Raw genomic sequence first — 26194 nt, 5'->3', positions numbered from 1 at the left:
AAGAAATGTTTTGTATTGTAAGACATAATATACTATTTCTAAAGATGGTAGACATAAGAACATTTTTTTTGGGGCACATCCACGGCTTAATTTTTTAAATTAGATGTGCTGGAGCCCTATGGAAGGCTATCACGAAAGAACAAAAACAAATAAATAAAATAATTAATAATCAGAATAATTAGTAAATTTTAAATATAAATAGTAAAATAATAATAATAAAAAAGATCTTATCTGGTTTGGAGCTCCAGCTCGAATTCTAGTTTCGTTCAAAAACTGAAATCGTAGAATTTGGCTTCTGCTGAATTTAAGCACTGAATGTGCAGTATGATATACTATTTCAAGCGATGATAGAAATAAATGTCATTCTTTTTCCAGCTTTACCAGCCCAATAAAAAATAGTAAAGCTTCACTAATATGAACTGAGGGAATGCTAGAAAAAGTAGAGTATGGAAAAAAAAATTAACGGAGAAATGCAGATCTGAAAACAAAGACAAAAAATTATTACTCACTGACCACAATTTTTTGCTGTATAATTCTAACTAGCAGGAAAAATATAGCAGCAAGAAAAATTTCCCCCAAAATCTCGGAGGTTTGGTCTATAACAGTGTTTCTCAACCTTTTTTGCCCCATGCCCTTCTTTAGCCATTACTAGACGATCATTCCCTCCTTCCTTTCACAAATTCGAAAAATAAATATAAGTAAATTTAAATTATCTTTATGTGTTTTATAAATTAAACAAGAAAAAGTATAGAAAATGTTGATGAATTCCAAAATTTGAACCAAAAACAATTTTTTTATATTCAAAAACTAAATCCTTAAAAGGTAAAAGAAAAGCTAATCTCATTCATCCCTGAAAGTAGGAAATTTCTCCCCTTGGTTGAAAATCCCAGGTAATTTAATAAACCAAGCCTTTTTCAAACAAGCTTTCATAAATCCATTGCACTTCCTGGAGAAGAAGGTGGGAGCTCCCCTTTCCTTAAATGTAATCGTCATCTAGAGGTTTGCTTCATAGGGACGGAAAGGCATGCCTTAAAAGTTAAAATCGATTTTTTTTAGGTTTTTCTATTACTAAAATAAACTTTAATGATAACAAAAGAATTTTTTTGCTGAAATCGTGGTTCAGTTTCATAAAAAAGAGGGGCTAGAGCCACTCTTATTTAGAGCTCCGCTGCACTTCGGCTAGAATTACAATTTTTCTCAAAAACTGAGAAGTACCGGAGCTGGGCTTCGGCGCAATTTAAGCTTTGAGCATGCCAAAAGTAGTATTAAACTCTTGTAGTGTCACTACTAGTAGGTTTGTGGTTCCTTATTGGGGTTCCTACGAAAGGAGAGATAACGCGATATATATGACAATAAAGGTAAATGCAAGAGGAAAATGTGATAGCAAATTTAAAAAGTGGTATGATGCGGAAATAAATTATATGCTCACTACTCAATAATATCCCACCCATATATTTATGACCATAAAGTTCGGTTATGAACTCAGAGTTTGAGGTATTTTTAGTAATCTGAGAATGCCCATAAGGTTCCGCAGTTACATTTTTATCTCCCATATTTAATTTTATCGACCAGAAAAAATGTGCAGATTCGTCAAAAAAATAGTATTAAATGTGCCTCTGAGCTCCTGTATTTCGGCTATTTTTCGAACTGCTGTCCTTTCGCTTGTGTTTCGAAACTTACGAAATGTAACTGAATTTTTTTTTTCTGTGAAGAACTAAACCGCGGATACTGGATCGATGAATCTGGGGAAAATATGTCATTAGGATATGTTTCATGTTGCTGTACATTATTATCGTACCTTCTGCAAACGATAAAATTAACTAATTATAAAATAACTGCTTCTGCTGTGTGAGGAGTATTTAAAAGGGGATGCAAGTAAAATTAATAAACAAATTCAAATAGTGTTTAATGTCAGTGAGTGGTGATACGAACTTGTTTTCCTGCTAAGACGGATAGCCATTACGTGCTTTAACTTCCAAACTTAAACCAGAGTTTGCATAACTTCCAAACGTAAACCAGAGTTTGCATAACTTCCAAACTTAAACCAAAGTTTTCTATAGCTTGCACATCCGCGTAAATCTGATTTGTTTGACAGAAGTAATGTAAACAGAATAGTGGTTATCTAAGTAACTTTTTAAGAATAATATTGTTTCACCTGTGCGAAAATCTGTAGTAAAGTAAGAATAAATAGCAATTATTTTAACAATAAAACTCTTTTCACCTGTACGAGAATGTATTCAATTAATTTTTGTTTCATAATTCTTAAAGATAATTTCTGAATAAGTTCTGTCCGTTTCATATAATATATTTTAGTTGATTTTTTCTCCATCATCTGGTTAATTTCCATTAGCTGACGTAATAAAGCTACTTTTTAGTTGATTAATCGAATAGTAATTTTTTGTGTGAAATATAAAGCCATCGGGCTGAAATTCATGCTTATTCCAAATTTCGCGACCCAGCGAAGTGTAGGTTCAAGAACTATAAAAACATTTTATTTTAAAATAAGTAATTGTTCAGAATTTCTCTTCTTGATTACCGGGTATTTCTGTTGCCCTCTGTAACCTAAATGTGTTAACTAAAGTGTCGCCAGTTGATCAGAAATACAAAAATAATTTAAGAGCGCTGGTGACTCATAAAATAGTTTTTTTTCGGTGGAAGTCTTGTGCCCCTTTTGCTAGTACAGTCATTTCTTAAAGAGCGAAAATTTTCCTTATTCCTCCGAAATAATGTGTGCTGATTACTGATTGGAGAAAAGTTGGTATTCTAAGGAGGGTGCTTCCCACAGGAAGCTGCGACCTTTTCCTTCCTGTCTGATAGCTGGGACACAGGTTGTTTGAAAAAGACCTTTTTGCTCATCTGCTGTGATGTCTAGTAATTTATCCAGGAATCTTAACGTACCATCTTCCTGTTCCTATCGTTGGGCAGCACAGCTGTTAAACTGCAGAAGTGTCTGTGTTTAGTAAATAAAACTAACCTTTTCTGACCATGTCTTAGATGATCTGATTTCCTGTCAGGTCTGTAAGACATGTAAATGATAAGAAATAAAGATACGCAGTTTTCATGTATTAAGTATAATGAGATGCGCATCGATTACTTGCTTTAAGATTTTAAATTCATTTCAACTTCATAAACGATTTTATAAATTATATTTGCTGAACCCGTTTTGATGCATTTCACTTTGAAAGCTCCACCTGAAATAATTTAATCGCTGTTTCCAATTTATATCGATAAAATTTGAGATTTTCGATTTCTGAGAGTATGATTTTTGAGAAAAAAACAGAGATTAGAGATTTTGAAATTTTCGATACAAATTTGAGTTATGCAACTGTTAACTGACATAACTGTTAAATATCTTATTTTTATACTGACTGTCATATAAAATTTGACTCAGATTATTTAGGAAATTAGTGTACATCCTTGCATACACTAAATACCCATATTATTTTACAACTTTTAGCTTAGTACAATTCTATTTTCTACAGCGTTGCATACCATGACAAAATGGTATTTGCATGATTTTGTTTCCAATCATTTATTTATGTCATTTCTATGCTACAAGAGATTATTTTTTTAAATTTTAGATCATTCTTTTTTTAGATTGCAAAAATTTTAAATATGATATCTTAAACCTTGAAGGATATTCATTTATTATAAGAAAATTTTACGAAAGTAACAGAAGTAATGTCGTATATCTATGGGAATTACGCAAAGAATTTAGGACGATGAAACTTCCGTCAGCAGTAGTGATTGCACGGTGAATTTTAAAGTTTCAGAGTGAATTGTTTTTAAAAGGTAGCATAATGTTATCTGCATTTTTTTTTTTTTTTTTTTTTTTTTCCTTCGTAGTTAAACGTTTAGATTATGCAAAGTGCAAGATCTGGCAAAGAAGCTACTGTTATAGGAAAAGAAATTACTGGCAGACGACAATATTATTTGGAAGGAAAACCCTTCTCTTATCTATGAAATGGCTTCATTGTAATTAGGAATATGAAGCTGGATTCAAAGAATGACGATATATGTGGCATTGGTTTCTAGGCGAGGTTCGGTTTTATCTGCTACTTAACAACAGGTACACCGATATGCGCGACCATGTTGCAGTTGATGAACTGTTAGGATAATAGAAATTGTAAAATTTGAGGGGGAAACACACATTTCGTTACATGAGACTCTCTTTCAGTTTAATGGTTTTGTCAACAAACAGAACTGGCGACAATGATGATCCACATCTGAATATTATAGTTTCCCTACACCCATAAATGTTTACCATGCGCTGCGCAGTATTTTCTGGGAGAATATTTGATATTGGAATTATTGTGAACTGGAAGGTAGGTATTCTTTAAAGGTATTGTTGATGAACAGAATTATCTGTAGTTGTTGGAGCGAGAATTTGTTTCTGAAGCTCATCGTTGCTAGAAGATTCACTCGTTCGCCAGTTCGTCGGTTGAACTACTGGTGAGCACTGGATGTTAAACTGGAATCTGAATCAGAAGAAAAAATTGCAGGGTTCCGCTCTTTCTTGTTATTATGTACAGGTGAGGAATGCTGGGCAATGATTTTTAATTAGCTGAATGATACCGAGATAGGTCCTATGCAGTAAATCCAAACTGAAAATTAACTGGGTTTTCGTACCCCTCTCCCATGCTAATTTATTGTACTGCAAGTAAGAGAAATTTACTTTATAATTTGTCATTTTATTTCGGCAAAAACTGTACAGTTAAAAGAATAAAATAGTTTTATTTTCATAAAATAGAATACTGTAACATAGTAAAATAAGCCCGCAATTTAACTTCTATTTCTATTGTACTAAAAAGTGATTTTTATTCAAAGAAAATAAAAATAGGCCATTATTTTCATCGACTTAAAGTAATAAATTTAACAGCATAGTGCATAAATTGAAAATTAAAAACACCTTATTAAATTCTCGAAATTAATTTCCTCGACTTTAAAAGAATAGGACAAGATAGAGTACAGATAACTGGAGTTCTGATAAATTGCATTCTTTTTTATGTGCAAGTGCTTTTCTCACCAAGCTTACTGGATGTTTTTGAAAAGCAAAGCTGACAGAAGTGTTTACAATTTCTTATAGTTTTATACGAATACTTCCTTTTATAAATCGCGCAGAAAATGTAAATTAAGCCCCGATTTATCACTAATATCCAAAAATATCATCAATTCTTTAATTGTGTCATTGCGTGTTTATATATTTCGCTATTCATCGAGTCGATGAAAACTGAATATAACTTAGCAGACTTTTATCTAAATATAAGAAATGTGTGATTTGATTTAATCATTAATCAGGTAAACACATTATGTTTGTATAATTTCCATTTTTATGGTGTTCTTAGTGTTTGTCCCGGAGAGAATTAAAAAAAAAAGTATTAATATTGTACTATTTCGTTCAAATTGAGTTATTGGAGCTCTTTGGCTTTTCTGATAAATATGTAAAATAATTCTAACAGGAAATAAAGTCCTAGCGGCAGAAAAATTACTAATTTGGGCATATCTCAGAATAAAATTAAGAATTTAAATATAATTCAAATCCTGAAACTTTTTTTTTTTTTCTTTGATTTGATGATGATGAAACATTACATTTCCAGCGCTTGACAATATTTGGGGTTGTGTGACCATTTTAGCAGTGGACGTAATTTCTGAATATTAACCTATCAATTTAATGTTATAAATAATATCAAATTGACTTAATTACATCTACGACTAAGTTAAAATAAGAAATTACAATTTATGAGTGAAAAGAGAGTACAAGTGTATGCCAGGATTAACTGATACCTTAAAACTGAGCGTGTCATTCATAAAACAACACAGAACAAAATATATTTCGTTAAAAATTTAATATATACTATTATAAAGTTCTTCTGTATCCATCCATGGCTGTGGTTAGGTATTATGATTAGGATTTTGTCTAACGTGCTGTCGAAAAATAAAACAGTCAACGTTCCGTCTTTCAGAAAGTATTTAAATGAAGAATTATGTATTGTTTTGACAAGTCCTTCATTTCTTTATTTTTGAAAATTGAAATCAAAAATCACTGTAGCTTTTGGGAATGTTTATATAAATTTCATACTGCTGAATACAAATATGACGTTTATTTTAGTTTATCAGTTACCAGTTTTAAAGCAACCAAAGAACTCATTTGTGCCAAGAAATGCCCCTTGCAATCCACTCTCTTTTCATCCAACTGTTTAGTTTTAAAGAGCCGAGTTTTACATGAAGCTGAGGTAAACGAATATTGTCCTTGTCCACTAAGGCATCTTGTGTGACATTTTTCTAAGCTGGCATAGTAATTTTCATGTAGAAGGTTCCCCCTTTCTCCATATAGAGAATTATTTTTTCTATTTTGTGGCTCTAGTGTAACTGATTATAAATAATGGATTTTAATTAGTCTGTAATAAAAGCTTTCACTTCAATGATAATGCTTTCTATTCTTAAAAATGCCATTCTTCCATAAAAAGCAACTTCTCTCTCGAAAAATGGAAGATGCGACATTTTTAAGGTCACTTTGGAGGGTAACTGTGATTTAAATTACTCACCTTTATGAGCATTATTTTCTATCAACTTCAAAGGAATAATTTTGCTGCAGAAAACAGTGTAACCTTATCATTCGGAATATGAAACTTATCTCTGCATTTGAAAACTTCGAAATCCAGATTAAAAGTTGGCTTCCAAAAGATAGATTAAAATAATAAATGCCCTTATTTACTTTTAACTTTATTACGTAAAGTTTAATTGGGCTGAAACTTTAATCTATAAAATCTTTTAATATATATTTTTAGTAGCATGTTAGAATGTAATATAAAATCACTTAACTAATGTATGTTAATAAGGTGATTTCAAATAGCATATATCAAGGAATGGCCTCAATGTTAAAGAATATATTGTATATAAATAAGACGGTTTGTTTGTTTGTGGGGAGCAGTCCGCCCACCTGACAATTGGGCCTATGGCTTAATTAGGCTGTTCCATATCATTAAAATAATTTCAAATAACATGTGTCTAAAAAATGTTCACCATATAGGTCTTAAATGTCCACATAGCAGATGCCTTATTTCTTCCGTAAGCGGGAAAGTGCAGATGCGATACGCTGTGGCAGAAACTCTTCCTGCTTTCACCTGGTTATTTCTTAACTTTCTATTCAGCTTTAATTAAATTTAATTGAAAAGAAACAGATTTGCTTTTTTTTTTTTCCTACTTGTAACGTTAATTTTATGCTTTCAGTTATTTTTCCTATACATTTAACTATTTTTATTTTTTGTCTTTGAGAGTAGTCTGCTGTGTTGAGTGAGCATCTAATCGTGCATAGTGCGTATTTTGTATTCATTTTAACGTCATCATAATGCAATTAGCATTTGTTCTTCTAACAATTAAGAAAACTGTACATTTTCTACATTGTACATAAACGACTGTTGGAAACGGAAATATATTGTCGCGCATCGTTTACTTAGTGGGTTCCGCCTACGTCAAACGCTTCGTTCTTCCCTCTTAATACTCTCTTCTCCTACTATACAATATTTATTTCGCAGAGTAGCATGAGCTATTAAGAAACAAAGGTTTCTAAATAGTATTATAAATATTATTATCTTTGAATACATGTGTGAATATTTTGCATATGTATTTAAATGTTCTTCATTTTCAGAGGTAATATTGATTGAAAGCTTCACAGCAATTCTGAAAACTGTGAGAAGTTGTGTTAACTTTAATATAGTTGTAAGTAGAATTTCCTTCTATACGTTTTGAGGAGCATAGTAGTATTATCAGTTGAGGAACAAATAATAATCTTTTTGAGAAAATCATTTGAAATGAACTCAAAAAGTGATCATAATTTTTTTAAGATTTGCATTCGTTTTCACATGTACTGGAAAGTGCTTCTAGGGGATATTACATGAAGAACTTATTCTATAGCTCAGAAGAGGCGCCGCTGGTCTATAAATGACGAAACCTTGTGTTTGATTCCTTGCCTAAACAAACCTTTATTTGTGTTCTACGTATAGATTATGAAAGTAGAAATGAGGTGATGCTATATTTCCAATTTTTGAAAAACCGCTAATCTGAGGTTTATAACTTTGAAAAATAAACGGGTGTTTTTGACGCGCGCATGTTCATTCCTTATAACCAGAATTATGTATCCTTAAAAATCTCTGTATTAATATGTTTTAGAACTCTTGTAGGTAAAAATTTCCAGAATGCAGTAAATAATAGGATTATTTGTTAATCGCCACTGTCTCAAGTTGCATTGTGCGCATTGTATTGTCATAATGAAGGATGTTGAATAGTTATTATGCCTTGAATTAATACATGCAGTGAGTTAGTTTTAGTTCTTTTATGAATGAGATGTTAGTATCCTTTAAATTAATTATGGGACCTGCCATACTTAATAAATCCTAATTTTAAACTCTTCTTTCGCGTATAATATTTAATTTGATTTATGTTTGAAAAACACAATAAAATTTTGAGGTCCTTAGACCAGTTGTCACATAAATCTCCAGAAGTTATTTTTTCGCCGTTTCAAAGTTTCAACTGCAAGTCTTTAAAGAGAAGCAGCAAGAAACGATTTCTGGGCAAAAAGTGAAACTAGGTAATTGGGTAACTTAGTTTTCGTGTTATTTACCATGTACACTAAAGTTATGACCTTTCACATCTTTTTTAGTTTTTTTCGTTCATTTCCAAGATTTTACGCTTTTGTTTGCTTAGCCTTGTTTCGAACTGCGTTCCTAATTTGTCCTAAATTTAACGTAAAGTTTTTTTAAATTATAATTATTCGGGTTGAACGAAATTAGTCTATCATTTTGAATTTTATGGCAAATATTTCAGTCTACTAAAATTACTATAATATGAATGGTGTGCATTTATGATTATGGAACACGTCTATAACTCTTTATTAGCGCGAGGGAGAGGATCGGTACTGCTTCATATTGTCATCTGGTTTCCTGTTCCCGAGAAGTTTTATATGAATTAAAGAATTACGATACTTTAAATATCAGTCAGAAAAAAAAAAAAAAAAAAAAAGTAAAGCGCTTTTATCTAGAGTTAATTATTAGCATTTGTGAATCTTGCGAAACAGACTGTCTTGCATATTTCGGTGGGATATATGTTGTTTGTAATTCTAAGATATGCAACTGAAATATAAAACTTGTTGCTTTGCAATTTATATTTTGCATGTGAAAGTGGGGATTTTAATTTTAATATTAGGGATCGCTGCTAACGGAAATTTGTTCACTAAATTGTCATTATTGAGGAAGACGATTAGCTTCGAAACATAACTAAAATTAACCAATCGAAAAAGGCATTTATTAATGACGAGAAAACAAACATTGATTAGTCAATTAATTGATTATATCGATAAATCACGAAAACCGCAGCCAGCATATCTTCCGGAAGCCGAATACAAACCCATTTAAGCTAACCGCACCGCGCAGCGAACGCTGGAAAAAATTGGATATGCTTTTCAATGGCATCGTTCCTCCTCTGGTGGCGTTTGGGTTCGAGAGAGCTGCTGCATATTGTTTATTTACAATTTATTTCCAGCATTAGATTACGATTTCAATATTAAAAAACTATTATTACTAATAAAATGCGTCTTGTATGTTACCTTGAAAGACTGCCTTTCTTACTGCATTGACATGTGGCGAGTTTAATAGGAATGATGCAACGTTTCAAAATATAATGACTATAATGATTGCATGTATGATAATTCTATGTATTTGTGCTAATGATGAGTTCAGTCAAAGTACATAGCAGCAAAAAGCTTTCAGTAAATTAAATCTTGAGGAATTAAAATCTGTAACACTAAAGTTGGTGGTTCTTTTAAATATACCACAAATAAACATAACAGGGTCTTTCATTACACTGCTGGCCATTCAAATTTGTACACCAGGAAGCAAACAGCAAAATCCTATTTATTGTACATATATATATGATGGGAGGAAAACATTATTAAATTTGCAGGTGGTTTGGGATACACGGAGTGCAGAATTCAGTACTGAGAAGTACTGGCAGCAACGACGGCTGCAATTCGGCTGTGCATCGAGTCAAACTAAGCTTGGATGACAGATGCAAGTACTTGATTGTATCTGGCTTCAAATCTATGCCAGAGCTCATCAAGCGTAGTGGCTGGCGAGTCAGTCTGTCGGCAGTCCATGTCCAGATGTCCTCAGTGGGGGAGAGATTTGCAGAACACGCTGGCCAGGGCAACAGTAGAACACCCTTTATATCGAGGTAGATCGAGATAGCACGGGCAGCATGCGATCGTTCATTATCTTGTTGAAAGACGGCGTAATGTAGGCCTTAAAATTAGGGGACAGTAACGGGCTTTAAGACGTCAGAAATGTAATGACGGCTGTTCACATTGCCAACAGTGCAAACCAATGGCTCCCCATATGAGCACACCAGGGCTGGGCTCGTATGACGATGACGAAAGCGAGCTGGCAACATTCGCTCTCCTCAGTGCCTCTATACGCGGATGCGTCCATAGTGATGTTCTATGTAGAAGCGGGATTTATTTGAAAAGACATCTAGGTACCACTCCTGTGTCCAGCGCCGTCGTTCGCCGCACCACTGTGGGCGCGCTTGTCTTTGCTACAGAGTCAAGAGAAAACTGCAACAATGGTCGCCGTGCTGAAAGTTCATGATGCTTCCCAATATACAACACTATCATGCATTGGCAATATGCTTAAGTTTATGTATTGAGTGAAGAGTATTGGCATCTAATTACGCCTTATGTTTATGTGATTAATGTGTTGTTTTCTTTCTCTCTTTTTTTTTTTTTTTTTTTTTTTTTTTTTTTAATTTAAGACCCTTTCTCTTTATGTCTTGCACTTGACTATTTATGACATGCTAATGTAACCTGAACTGCAATGTAACACAATCACTCATCTGCTCTTGTTGCACTGTAAATACTTTTATTAATTTAAAGTTGCTGCTTCTACACAGGGGAAGGCGTGGGACATATGCCTGTTTACCACTGTTCAACACCAGGCGTCCCCGTCTTCCGTCACCTGTCACCTGCAGACGTCGTCTCACATAAGCCAAATTCCAAACTCTCGGAAAAAAGTAGAAATTTTGCATTGCTTAAGGCGGGAGTTTTCTGCAACTGATTTTTTTCACCTTTTCGGGCGGGGGTATAGCCAAGGTGGCTGTCCCGTCTTATCTGAAAGGGGTTGTTTTCACGGAAATCCGTCTCTTCTTGCCCCTAGACACCATCTCTTAGAGCTTCGGCTTTTGCTTCCCGTCGACGTTTACGCAATTCTTCTGAACGATGAGAGTCCCTCTCCTTTCTCGGAGCCTTTGGGCCCGAGATTTGCTAGCATATATCCTCGTTTAAAATTGTACGAAGACTACAGTAGTATTTACCCTTGGGCACTATCCATAGTTTGCTAAAAATGACTTAATAACATACTTCTCTAAGGGGGAAACTGACAATGGATCCTGTTTTTCGAGGTGCTACCAGCTTATTCACTATGTTGCTTTCAACGGTTTGATCTCACATCATCTAATAACCATATCCGCCCTACTGCATTTTTGGCCTGGAATATGGATTCCAATGGATCCTGTTTTTTTTTTTTTTTTTTTCCTCTCAACTTCCTTAATGATGGTCCACTCTTCCGTCCGAAATTCTGATAAAATAATGGACATTACCAGTTTTTTCAACTCCCTGAATGATGATCCACTCTTCCATCCGGAATGCTGATAAAATAATGGACCGTTGACGGCTTCCACTTTGCTGAATTGCTGATCCACTATTCCTTCCGGAGATCTCGGTGATGGAGCTTCTCAGCTAAGTTGTGATTTTATTCAACTTAATTTTTCCTTGCTATTTCATTAAATTCAGAAAACTTCTTAACTCTTAAGGTCTTCGAGATTTCGCTGAGTTTATTTTAGGTGTGGGTTATGTTAATTGTTAGCTAAAAAATTGTTTTTCCCAAGTAAATTAGATAAAAATGAGTTACACATAGAAATGATTTTTATTTAAGAGTGTCTGTTTATTTTATGGTAATAATATCCTTGAATTTTCATAAAGATAAGGCGTAGAAATATTAATTTGGTCCGCTGTTATTATTATTATTAGAGCAGTCTGGTAGAATATTTCAAGTTCTAAATGCTAATTCTTAAGGAATTTAATATTATTATTTCTATTCTTATCTGAAGAACCGTTAGAGTGAACTTAAATATTCAGTTAAAGTTAATTGTTAGTTAAGGTTCAGAAAGTTGAAAAAATCTCTTGTAATACCGCAGTAAAGGAAATGTTTACTGAAAATTAAATGAGTGCAAATATTGGTACATTAAGCCATTAACTCTGGTCGTGGAAATTTTGTTAAAGTTGTTCTTCCCTTGGATAACTGATTTTTTTGTGCAATAAGGGTGTAAATTCAATTGTTATACTAGAAATTAACAAATATCCTATTGAAAGCCCATTATGAGATTGACTAGTAGAGTGTCTAAGAAATATATTAAACTTAATAGAATTAAATTTTTGTGTGCAATATGGAAAAATAAGTCTATAGAAAAATGTTAAACTTATTTGTATTAAAGGTAAAATTTACAAATTTAGATATAATCCTATGTTGATTTTTTTTCTTTGATTTTTTCCCTGGGAATTTTTTTTTTTTTTTCTATTTGATTTTATCACATGATTATTTGAATTAATAGATGTTTCGTTTCTAAATAAATCTACATATTTTCATTGAAATATTTAAGTGTATGTTTTATTTGATTTGTTCATGTCACTCACCAGTTCACCTTAAATTTGAATTAGGAATTGTTCGGTCAAATTTAAACAACGCAATGTTTTAGGTTAGTCGGTTAGGAAAATTTAAATTTTGTGTTTCTGTGTCTTTCTTAAAAGGGCACGCTCTTCTCGCCAGGCTTTGATCTCGGCTAAGAAGTCCATCAAAGTCTTCGTTTCCTCCGCCATGGCTTTCCTCTGCAGGCGAGTCACTGGCATTCACTCGCAAATCCCACTTCTGACACCAGTTGTTACGTTATTTTCTTCCTTCACGTTCGTATGGGGTTCGTAAATTTGGAGTGAATAACGACGGCAGCACTTGATGGAATATCGAAACACACTTTGATTGGCCAGTATTTTTCAAGACAGCTCCAAAACACTTTTACAGTCGTCGAAGAATTACTGTTAACACGCTGTTAACTGTTAAGCGACACAGCCTTCAAACTGTGAGGCTATAACCGTGGAGTCAGCTTCACTGCAAAGCACCAGAGTGCAGCTCCCGACTCTTCGGTTAAGTCGTTCCCAGAGCTCAACACACTCTCTCGACAATGCACTAACCGCGATACACTAAGAGACTCTTTCGGTGCACTCGACGATCCACTCGGCACTCGCTGACCAACTGTCAACTCGATGGACCCTCTAACTCTGCACAAACTGACTAACTCTCCGCGTACCAGCTGGGTTTATATAGCTTTTGGCTTGTGCTCGAGAACATTCTGGGAATAACATTCAGGGATTTTGCAAAATAGGTTTACTTGCAGTCTTCTGCAGTCTGGAGTTGGATTTCAGTGTTTATCCAGTTAAAAGAGTTTACTTACAGCATAGTTAGTTAAATGCCAAATTTGTATATAAAACTATCATTTGGGAAATCATTTAGAAATAAAAGTATCATTTGGGAAATCATTTAGAAATAAAAGTATCATTTGGAAATAAAAGTATCATTGTGAAAAATCTTTGAGGTGGAGAGTTGGAGGCGTTCAGAACTAAGGTAAGCGAATATAGAAGTAGCAAAATGTCTGATTGTTTCAAGACAGATAATCTTTGTTCTCTTCAAACAGTTTAAAGATTCTGAAATTGTTATTAGAAAACCAGGACAATTTAGCAGGGAATGGATAAAACGGCTTCTTAAAGCCGGCTTTTAACTGTAAGAGCCCATCGCAAAAGAACTTGAATACTAAGCAGCTGAGCTAGCTTGCAGCTAGCTATCCCTGTCTAGTTTTGCAGCAAAGCACAAACATAACTTACTGGGGCCATTATTTCAGAAAGCGAGTGGTTTCTTGCAAAGCAAGAGGAACCTGCTGAATTAATATAAACTTAAGAGGTACAGTATTGTAACAGTGGATTTAAATTTTCTTCAGTTACGACTCAATTTCAGTTAACATTTGATTCTAAATGCTTTTATATCTGAAGGAAGTCAGGACCTTGAAATGTTCTTCTCAACATTAGGGAAAATGGCAGTTTTGCTGATGAACAGATGAATTCCAGAGAGAAATAATTATCAATGTGCATAGTTCCCTCTACGTATGTTCAAGAGGAGGTATGTGTTCTGGTCAGAGATATCGAAAGGAAGTGGCATAAAGCGTTTTGCTTAAACAAACTTTTTCAGTGCTACGTAAGACCTTTTAGATGTTTATGTGGGCCTAACCTTCCTTTTATGGATGACAGCTGTCGTTGAATAAACCTGATAATGAATTTCTTGAAGCCGAAAGCTTTTATCGGAATAAACTAATCAATGAAATTCTTGATTTTGCTTTACTGTAGAGAATTTATGTTGCACTGTGCAATCTGCTCTTAAAGATCTCAGTGCTTAAGTTACTATACTAGTGGAGGAGTGGAATTTATTGTCTGAACTCTAATTAATTGTCTTATTGAGAACCTGAAATGGCGTTGTGATATGTGTGTATGAGTTACGGGAGATCGCGTTCATTACTAATATAAAATAAATAAATAAATAAATAAAAAATAAAAATACCCTTCCGTTTGTTTCTAAGTATTAACTTTTTTCGAAAATTCTCTTGCTTTATATTTTTTTAAGATTGGATTTTTAGATCTATATTTTTTCGTGTAGATTTTTAGATTTAGATATTATTGTTTGTTTATTTTTTTTTATGCTTATACAGGAGGGATCCACATTGCTAATTCAGAGAATATAAAAGTTTAACTCCATTTTGCTATTTAGCAGACACATAAAAACTTTAAATTTTCTAAAATTTTAATACCAGTTCATTAAATTGTGTTTTCTCATAATACATTTTTGTGTCATATTCATTCGTATTTGATTTTTCAGTGTGTGCTTATATATTATAATTATGTGCATAGTTTTGAATTATAATACTGTGTATCATCCATATAGTTTTAGTTTTCTTCCTCAGTTTTAAAATGTTTGTTGTGTTTTATGCTTGTAAAAATAATTCTGGACGCATGGAGTATTCTCATTGTCCAATGTTCAATGAATAGATGTGCTGTTTATTTTAATATAGAGCTTATTTGTATGTATACTTAATGCAATTTTAATTCTGGTTAATTCCTGTTTTGTGTTCTAGCATTTTCGACTGGAAGTATTTATTAATATATGTTTTCTTTCAGTGTATATAATCTAACAATTACTGTTATGTCATGATTAAATATTATGCAAACATATAACAATCTGTCAATATTATTAGTACTTTAAATCTGTTATATATTTCTACTGTAAAGGAAAATATGATTATAATTGTTTCACTTTAATTGTGTCTAGCCAAGTGAAATGTATCCAACTGTTGAAGAATGCTGGCCAGAGTCAACAACAATGTTGCCTTTGCTAACTCAAGGATCATTTTCTACTCATAATGGGTATCATATTAACTCTAATGGTGTGGCCCCATTATCAAGTGCATTGCAGAATAGAACTGAAAGCTTTGTCAGTATGCTGCAAAGTGCATCTTTGGAAATACCTACTACAGAGAATACGTTTCAGACAATGCCTTCAGCTGTTGGTATGTATGTTTGAAATTTAAATGCCTTTTAATGCAGAAATGTGTGTTCTGTGTGGCACAAGATAATCATGACAGAGAAGGAGGGACTCGCACTGCTAATGCAGAGAATATGAATGTGTATGTTTAATTCCATTTTGAAATTTACCATACTCATAATTTTTTTTAATTTTCTGAAATTCGAATACCAAAGAATTGGTAGTAATAATTCAGAAACTGAGAATGAGTATCGTAGTGTCTCTGCATCCAAAGTAATACTGTCAAAGATTTATCACAAATACGTGAAACCGCGAATATTAACTGATGTTATGTTATTTATATGAGGTAACTAATTACTGTCTCATGTTATTGATACATTGTGCAAAGCAAAACCTAATCAATGTGAAATAAGTAAAAAATATCATAAAATTGCAATGCTGATTCCGGACCCTAAAATAAAAATAGAGCAATAACATTTTTTTAAAAAAAAGTTTTTTCCACGATTGGGGATGAAATCTTCGAAGAAACTGCTTGGTTTTTACTTAAATGAAGATCGTGAAGTAGTTTTTAATAGCTGCCACCCATGGTATAATGATTAGGGGAGATAAACCACTGAGTTGGCTTTCGATCCAGGTATAGATATATCCATGCAGAATTGGTTACCAACTCGGTGGGAGTCAACCACTAGCTGCCAGGCCGCAGCCCCGGCTGAGCAGACGACATTTATAAAATGCAAAAAAGAGATATACATGGGCATACAAGGCACTTGAAGAAGAGTACAAGAATGTACAAAGAAATAGTATATACATGTGCATACAAGGCACTTGAAGAAGAGTACAAGAATGTACAAAGAAATAGTATATACATGTGCATACAAGGCACTTGAAGAAGAGTACAATCAAAATATATGTATATACATATAAATACCAACTCATATACAGATATATACACACTTACATATACATAAATATTCCGAAACAAATAAAAGTATACATACTCTCACTCATATTGATATATACATCCATACAGATGCGCTTATCATGATAGTTAAAGTTTACAAGAAGCATGCCATTGAGGTACACGTGATCCTTAGTATAAATTAGTACCATAAATAAAAGATATAAACATGTACAAATACATTACAGTGTTCAGGTACAGTACGAATTTTATGTATGAGAACCTGGCATAGCATAAATACAAAATTATATATTGAACATACATATCACATACTCTGTTGGTGACATATTGAACTAGCTTATATAGACTTTTATGACTACTATCTTCCAGTGTCAAAAGAGCAATTACTAGTACAGTACTCATGTATTGTTTTCAGTTTCCACTGGGCAATTCTGTTACTTTGTAGATTCTGGAACCAATTTGGCCAGAATCTGGCTGCTGGTTGCTTGAGGCTGTTAAGTGCTGTGTGTGGACAGGAGAACACAAAATGGTCTGGATGACCCGCCTCCCCACATTTACAGTTACCATTCTCTCTCAAGCCAAAGCGGCAGAGGTATGAAGGGAAGGGCCCATGACCAGTGAGGAAATACGTCATGTAATTGCTATTAGTTTGGATTGTTATCTTAACCTTGGGAATGAGATTGTAAACACGTCTTCCTGTGGAGGCTTGATCCCAACGTTCTTGCCATGTTTTTAGGAGCTGTATCCGACTCTTTAGGTCCGAGACTGGCCTAAGGGTCGGGATATCTCGCAAAGTGGATGAATCAGCTGCTTCTTTGCAACAACATCTGCTCTCTCATTTCCTTCTATTTCCATATGAGCGGGCACCCAGATGAGTGAGGGTCTTTGCGAAGCAGGCATATGGGTTAGAATGTCTCTAATGCTGCTGGCGATAGGACTGCGAGAATGAATTCCAGCTATCGCAGCAAGGCTTGAGGCTGAGTCTGTGTAGATGATATTGGGCACTGTGGGATTATTCTTCAGGTGGAGAAGAGCTGCTCTGATTGCTATGAGCTCCACCTGAAAGACAGAGTTTTCAGAAGCTAGCTTTCTTTTCCACTCATACGTTAAAGCTCCTCCAGAAAGTATACAGAATCTGCTTCCCGTTCCCCCTGGAGTTTTAGAGCCATCAGTGAAAACACCATTTGCAAATCCTGAGTCCTGTGTTCTATTAAAGTAGATAGTGTCCACAAGGTTATTTTTAGCAGGGTGGTAGGGAGCTTGCGGTATGTGATGCTCATAATCAGTATGGATATAGATTTGTCCCCAGAGACTCATGGAGTGTCGTAGCCTGCTTACGTTAACCACTACAGCCTCTCATTCAACTAACAAGTCCAGAGGCGGCATGCCTGCGATAACTTGTAAGGCTGCCGTGGACGTGGTACAATAATAAGTGTTGCTGTATAGAGAGCAGTGAGCGTCTCATTTGGGAAGAGATGTTAGTTCCCCAAATAGCAACAGTGTACAGAATAATTCTTTCCACCACTGTCTTGTACCATATTCTAAGCAATTGACATGGGATACCCCATCTTAACGAGGTTGTTGATCGCATGGAAGTAGTCAGTCTATTGATTCTTAACTTTAAAGAAGAGATGTGTGGCTGCCAGGAAAGTCTATTATCTAGTACTACTCCTAGGTACTTAAGTTGTTTAAAACATTTAATGGAGGACCCCAAGAGTTTAAGACAGGGGTTTCTACGTAATGGATATCCTCGACTAATTATGAGTGCTTGTGTTTTAGGCACCGAGAGTTTCAGTTTATGCTCTCTCACCTAGTCAGCAAATAAATTAAGGCTATCCTAAGTGCGTGTTTCAAGGTCGCTTCGGCCAGCTATAATGAGTAAAATGTTGTCTGCGTATGCTAAAAGCCTTACTCCTTCTTTGTTTTCAAAGACCGAAAAAACTGAGTTAGCAACTATGTTCCAAAGAACGGGTCCAAGACAGGAACCTTGCAGACATCCCCTCTTAAGACCCTTCCTTACCAATTCTCTGTCTAACGTCATTAAAACTTGTCTTTTGTCAAGATAGCTGCGAATCAGGTGTCTTATGGAAGCAGAGCATTTGAGGGCATCCAAACTGTTCATGATGTCAGGCCACCACAGTGAGTTGAAAGCTCCTTGAATATCGAGGGATACGACTGCTGTGTGCCTATCTTCCATTTTGTTAGTGAGTTTATATCCAACAGCTGATTCAATGCGTGCTCCATGGACATACCTGGTTTGAAACCGAATTGATTCTGATAAATGTTTTTATATCGTACAATGAAGTAGACGAGTCTACCGAGAAGAACTCGCTCAAGTAATTTACCCAGAGCAGGCAGGAGACAAACTGGCCTATATGAGGATGGAAGGAAACTTTTCCTGGTTTTAGAAAAAGGGCCAGTTCAGCTGTCTTAGTATACCAGTGGGAAAGTACCGGAGACGCCAGCATGCAGTCAGAAAAGCCAAGATTAAGACTGGGAATTTATGGAAGATGATTTTAATCACATGATTATCTACTCCATCAAGTGATTAAAATCATCTTCCATAAATTCCAGTGATTAGGAGAGCCGACTACGATACCAAAGGGCCCGGGCTGGAAATCCCGGAGAAGACATGGTTGTAACTAACTGTCTGTCTCTTCATAGGAGGTAATGAAGGTCGGCTATTTAGGTGTCTCCACAATAAAATGGCCACTGCTTCAGGCTTTAGGAGTGGCCAATGTCGAAAAAAGACAAAATAATCCCCGCCATATAAAAAAAATGATAGCTTCTTGCCATTCAAATTATTCTCCAGAAACTGGTGCAGATGGAAATACAAAGCAGCAGGGTGTGAAACGATTTCCTATTTCAACGAATGGTCGCTTGTGAATTATGCTGCCTGGCATTGTCATGATGAATGTTGACACATTTTTCGAGTGGCCAGAATGGACGTTTTTCGTGAATTACGACACTGCTGAATTTTGCTTACAGCAAACATCCATTTTACTCACAGCTCTTGAGTGCTGTGAATATTTCGAGATAATAAGGAGTTATGTTTTTCCTAAGCAATGTTTCTTTCGGTGTGTGCTCGTTTTCATCGTATATTATTTCACGAAGTCCATTTTTCATCATCTGTTACAATTCTATGCAAAAAAAAATTTTTCTTTTTCATGTGTCCGAGGAGAGAAATGGCCATATAGATGCAGTCCAGTGTATTCTTTTCTGTTAAGCAATCTGGCTTCCATATAGCAAGCTCGAAAATAAATCAGAGTTTCTTTAGTGAAATGTGGTCAAATTTTCAATCTGCATCCTTTTACCAATTTCCTAAGTAAGTAGTTATTGGGTTACTTTCCTCGAAAGTATACACAGTCTTATCGTCAATGATGGAGGTCTTCAGAGCATTAATTGTCGTCCATATTAATGTCACAATTTCGAAGTTTGCCTAACTATTTTGTCAGCCCTCTTAGAACAAAAACACGTTGTAAATACACACACCCAAATGTTTTCCGTTACAATTTCAACATTCACTCCTTTCTGAATGTGCAATGCAATGTACTTTTGGAAGAGATGATAGAAATAGAAATAATTTTCACAATTTATGTAGGTATGAAAACAAGAAGATAGGAATCAAATACTGTTTAAAAATTGATACCTGCAGCATTATTCCAGCAAATTTAATGCTGTGCAGCGAAATATCTTAGGGGTTACTGTAAACGGAAAATAATGTAGTGTGGGTGGTTTAAGATGCTATGTTGTATGTCAGACTTGTTCTTTCTTGACATGTACATAAAATTTTGAAACTTGTCCAATGTAAACCATGGATATAGGGCCATTGACTGTATTTTTTTTTAAAGTTTTTATTTTTAAAGATGTGTAAGTGTGCTTCATCTTATTTTATTACTAAAATGATGTAAACTATTTTTCAGTGTAATTCTGAGCAAAATAAGAGTACTATCAGAGCACAGTTCCCCAGTTAATTTAAATTCTATAGGCCTTTTTTCTTTTACCACTCACCATGTATTATTTTAAATTCTGCTTCAGGGAATAAAGATTGTGAAGAATTTACATGCAGAAATTTTCTCCCTAACTAAGCATTAGAAATAAATTAGACTAGAATTTAAATAAGCTTTTAATTTTTTTAATATAACTTAAGAGATGCACTGAGCTGAGCAACCATCTGAATCAGCCCCTTAATTAGCTGTTGCTTTTGATATATATTATGCAAATCTATTTGCTGGTTAATTTTTATCTTTAATTGTTTAACATTTTATGATTCTATGAAAATATTTGGCTGAATGAAGCCGAATCAAAATTGGCACTTTTCTCAAATTTCTCCCCCCCCCCAAAAAAATTAATTCTTTAAAAAAATGTTAGATATGCACAGTTTAAAATTAAAATGCTTTTTAAACTGAAATTAAGAATTAAATTATTTAAAATTATAAAACATCCCACTAAAATAGTACTTTAAAATGAAAAATGAAGTATTTGTATCAATTATACTAGTCTCTTGAAATTAGTTCACATAATGAGCTATTTCATTGAGATTGCTATAGCCAATAAAAATATATGAATTTCTTTTTTAGTATATTAAATTTAAACTATCAAACAAACTAAAATAAAATAACCTTCTTTCCTATGCCTCAAACATTTTTATAAGTTATGATTCTTTGACAAATTATGATAATACTGTGAATAAATCAGAAAAGAAAAAGTCATAAACACTCATTTGGTAGCTAATAAAACTTAAACGAATTCTTGAAGTATGTAGAAACATCATTTGAAAGGCTTTAATTTTTTACTATTTCTTAACATTCCCTGTACATAGTAAATTAAAGATATCATTTTCACTACTTTAAAACAAAAATATAACAATAGGGAGGCATTTCATTATTCGTTTAATATATTTTTACTGGAAAATATATTCATGGAACATCATTGAAACAAGTATGTTTCGCTGCTGTAAAGCAATGTTTTAAATTCACAAAGATGGCCAGCGCTCTTGTTAGGTAGATTTTATTTTCAGACAGCCGAGGAAACTGGGAACCCTTCCCCCTTCTATTCTAACCTTGTAGGAACCCGGGTCCTTCAATATCGCAGAAGGCTTCCCTTACCACTATGCCATCTGGGCAGCACATTTTAGATATTGCTGTGATAAGAAGAGAGAAGGAGAAGCCAAAACAAGTGTGTCATTCTGGTATGAAGGCTGAGTTCAAAAAGGTGAACGATTTTGGTTTGCTAAATTTGACTTAACTTCCAAATTAACTGCATCATTTAGCGTTATGAAAAGGATGGAAATATCCAAATTAAAATATAGAATTAAGGGAGTATTTTATATTTTAGTTATAATTTTGATTTACCTACTTTTTTTATCTTACATATATATAATTTAGTCCATGCAGGTTCTTATCAAAAATTATATCTTACGTAGGTCCCTCCAGCATTGGCTGTGCTGTTGCTGAATCAATGGCTACACTTAGTAATGATACTGAACCAATACCTACTAGCAGTATCATCACTACTGCATACAACCCTGATCTCCCAGAATTACTGTATACTAATCAAACAATTACTGTACCTCAGAATGAACTTCTGATTTCTGACTTACTTTTGGATGAAGATTTACAACTTGTACCTTTGCCTTCTACAGGTAATTTTTTATCTACCTTTGATGCAGCTGGTTTTGAATAGAGTATGTAAGTGTTATTTACCATGTGGTGAAGCTTCATTGTTAGAAATAGCATATAATTTCGGGAAAATGGTGTTTATTATTATTTATTATTGTAATGTTTTAGCATAATAAGCCATGACTGAATATCTTATTTTGCACTGCAGTCTGTCAAGATTTGCCAAATGAAGATAATATGGACACAAGCAATGATTCTGTTTCGATGACTTCAGGCAAGGTTCCATCTGTATCTGACTATGTAAATATTTTTTCCTTTAACTTTTACTGTTTGTGATTAATGACACGTAAAATTTTCAGTTATCACATTCTTTCCTTCTGTGCTAAATAGAAAACCATTTTCTGTATTTATCTGAATTTCATGTTTCATGAAATGAAAATGAAGCTTTAAATAGGACTGAAATGTATTATTTCTTTATTTTAGCAGGACTGGGTTGATTCTTGCTCTGAATCATCTTCCAATAATGGAGAAAGAGATGATTATGGTAGAAATAACACTTCTATAAACAATAATTTTAATCATCATGCCAGTTTTGATCGAGTTCCCACTGGTATGCCACCTAAAAGGCAGAAGTACTTTGAAAGTAGAAATGTACGTTTATATATACATATATCGAAGTATATTTAAAATATCTGTATTCTGTAAATGTACGTAAATCTTATATATCATATTTTTATGTAATGCAAAATTGTTTGAGGTCCGTTTTTAGTATTTTTAATTCCAGATTCCGTTGACGTTTTTGTGGAAACTTATGTCTTCATTGATATAACAATATTTATTGATTAGTAACAAAAAATCTTTATCTATACTTAAATACTTGAAAATTTGAATCTTGTTGACCATCTGTTTTCAGATGGTCCAGAACATGTTTTGAGAGCTTACTGACTTAGCTTTTTTTTGTTGTTTTTTTGTTTTTGTTTTTGTTTTTGTTTGTTTTTATAATTCCTGTGTCTGCAACCATATCTGCCACTGCATGAAACACTTTTTTAGTATTTGCAGAAGGGAAAGAAGGAAAATTTCTTTATTATTATTTTTGAATGTAAAATTTTTTTACCCATGTAAAATTTTAAGTCTCTTAGTAATTCTGCAAAATGCCAAAATTTTATTTCATTATTCCCACACTTCTAGCTTAAATTTTGAATTCTTAATTTCTTTGTGTTTATTACAACTATGCAGCAAAATTATTATTACCATGACTCACTGTAGGTATTATTATTATTCTTTTTTAGAGTAAGCGTAAACCAAAGTTTACATTATTGATAAGAAGGAAAAAAAATTCTGCTGTGTTCTGTTCTGCTTGTGGTACAGCACATTTTTATTATTTTCCTGAAATGCTGTAATAAAAATATTGAAAATGGGAAGTTTAATTTACACTGAGTGTTCATTAAGGTAGTGCTAGTATTCATCATAACAAAATTTATTAAATAAAGTATTAATATTTAATAATAAAGTAGAGTTTCTTTACATAATTTTATTTTACTTCAAGAATTTTAACTTCCAAACATCACTGAAATGTTCACATGGCATTAAAGCAATTTACAGAGTGCATCTATAGCTTTAAAAGTGAATTTAAAAAAAAAAATCAACATTGTGACAACAATTTTTTTATGGTTTAGCCTTTCTGTGTGTGTTTCTTCTATTGCTAAGCATTGCATATATTTACAGAACTGTTGGTCGTCTGCATAGAATTCATTTGTTCCAATACTCTTTAATTCTGCTGTTACCTTTTTCTAGAGCAAAAAGTAATCTGCAGGTGCGGGGTCTGGAGAGTAAAGGAAGGTGGTTGAAAACCAATCACACTCTTCTGTATAAGAAACTACGCGACAATAATACCATTGTCATGTACCAAAAATACTAATAATACTTTGGTTTCTTTTCAAAAGACAGTGTAGTACTTATTTGTATAACATGGAGCTCATAGTCTTTGCTGCAGGTAAAAATTCCTTGTGAATTTTGCTTATCCAGATGAAAAAAAAAAGATTACTGCCTTATTTATAACCTGAGATTTCTGGTAGATTTTCTTTTGTCAATGCAAATAATTATTTTCCCACTCCAGATGATAAGCAAACCAGCAATTTTCTTTAGCAGTCTCGATTAACTTTAAAAATTTCAGGATAGTGTCTGCCAGTTGAATCAAACCATGCGAAACAACAATTTCATCTTTCTTGTGTTCTCTTCCAAAATTAGAGTAAGAAAATTTTTTTAGATATTTGACAAGAATTTGATGGACATTATCTTTCAACAATTGCTGCACTGGTGCAATGTTATCATTTGCTTGAGACTCTGAAGGGCAACTTGCCCTATGTTCATCAATTAACATCTTTCCCTCTCACTAAATTGTAGTAATGAAATTATCGGATTAAATAACTGATTGGTCTCTGTAATGCTTCACACACTAGTTTAAGGGTTTCTCTATCAGTTTCTCCAACATTGAAGCAAAACTTTACTGCTGTTCTTTGTTTAGCTTTTAAATCCATAGCAGCAGATGCTGACAGTGTGAAACCAAACAAGTAATTACATTTACAGATCTTTTTATAAGCATACAATAGTTTTTTAAAAACATTTAAGATTGCTTAGTAGTATTTATCATTAGTTATTGCATGACACTTTTGCTGTAATATGTTTTTATTGAAATATGAATCTTTGTAGTTACAGTATTGTTTTGGATTTAGTGCATTTAGAATGTTGTTCATATCTGGTGAAGTTATGCATGTTACAGTTATATAAGGCATTTTTTTATCATATAATTGTGAAGAGAGTTATCCTTCAGTATGCAATATTGATGCTGTTTGTATTTTCACTTTCATGCAAGAGCTTTAATGAATGTTTTAATACTTCAGAGGTATGTTGTAAATATATATGTGCTTGCTGATATTATATTTAGTGTAGTCATCTACCATTTAAAGAATGATCAGAAATGTTCATATGTTTAGCAAGAATACAAGCCAATTTCCCACAGAAAGACGTCTATCATTGTCTTCCTTCAGTAATCTCAGTGTAGTTTGCCATAAGTAATTAACTTGTAACTGGGTCAGAATAGCAATGTATTGTTGTGCTAAATTGTTGAAGAATGTTTTCTCATATGCTTAATTTATCAAATAAGGCAAACATCAATATTTATTCTTTCTGACGTACTTGAAGGGAAATCTGCAATATTACTAATGCATGTGAAAATTGTTGTAAGTTGTGAACTTCTGACTTTCTCTTAGGCCTTAAAGGTTTCATTTATTCTTGAGTCAAAAGTATAAGAAACATTTATACTGCATTTTATCTGTATACTGTGTTTATACTGCATTAACGCCATATTGCATTTTACCTGCATGGTATCAAAAGGTATTCTAAAAGAATGTCTCAATTTTGTTCAATTTTTTTTTTTCAAAATTTATGTGCAAATGCTAATAATTTATCAGGAATTTAATATCTTTTAGGCATGAAAGTACATGAGACATCAAAATATATGATTATAATTTTGAATACTACTTTGATGTACATTCATTCACAGTGAATGTACAAAATGCATGTAGATGAACAATTTAAATAGAGCATACAATAACGCTTCAGCTTTAATGATTAGCAATCCAGTACAACCTTGGCTGGATTGGTATTCATAAAAGTCATCTATCAAAAGTGACTCACCCAATAGGATTAGCAGTCAGAAAACTGCAGTGGCGAAGAAGAGTGTGATATCTCATTGGGTCTTACTCATCAGTAAATTGATCCAAAAGAAATGCATAATTTTTTTCATGATTGTCTCTTTTTTTCGTCAAACTGTATTGTAAAGTGCTACATTCTCTTTCAATGTTAATCTAATCTTCTTAAAATCATTTGATGATTAACATCCAAGGAGTGGATACTGGAAAACAGAAAAAAAAAAGTGCTTGGTTTTCTGTCTGAAAATAGGTTCATTAAAA

The 26194-nt window shown here is 33.4% G+C and overlaps 1 protein-coding gene across 6 annotated transcripts in view; it reads left to right on the top strand.

The window, feature by feature from the left end:
- The window catches only part of cnc (NFE2 like bZIP transcription factor cap-n-collar), a 197740-nt gene that overhangs the window by 158736 nt on the left and 12810 nt on the right, over nucleotides 1-26194 (top strand). For 5 of the 6 annotated variants that reach the window (XM_035361783.2, XM_085807201.1, XM_035361786.2 and 2 more), the window contains 4 exons: nucleotides 15471-15708; nucleotides 22028-22246; nucleotides 22432-22523; nucleotides 22707-22874. In XM_035361783.2, the coding sequence (XP_035217674.1) occupies nucleotides 15471-15708; nucleotides 22028-22246; nucleotides 22432-22523; nucleotides 22707-22874 (717 nt within the window). The remainder of the gene's footprint in view (nucleotides 1-15470; nucleotides 15709-22027; nucleotides 22247-22431; nucleotides 22524-22706; nucleotides 22875-26194) is intronic. The other variant, XM_035361787.2, reaches the window with a different exon arrangement.

Source organism: Stegodyphus dumicola, chromosome X1 (assembly GCF_044657685.1).
Source record: "Stegodyphus dumicola isolate Sdum_Otavi_A_Nest chromosome X1, ASM4465768v1".
In the NCBI taxonomy this organism is placed as follows: Eukaryota; Metazoa; Arthropoda; class Arachnida; order Araneae; family Eresidae; genus Stegodyphus; species Stegodyphus dumicola.
This window is presented reverse-complemented; position numbering and strand designations above follow the sequence as displayed.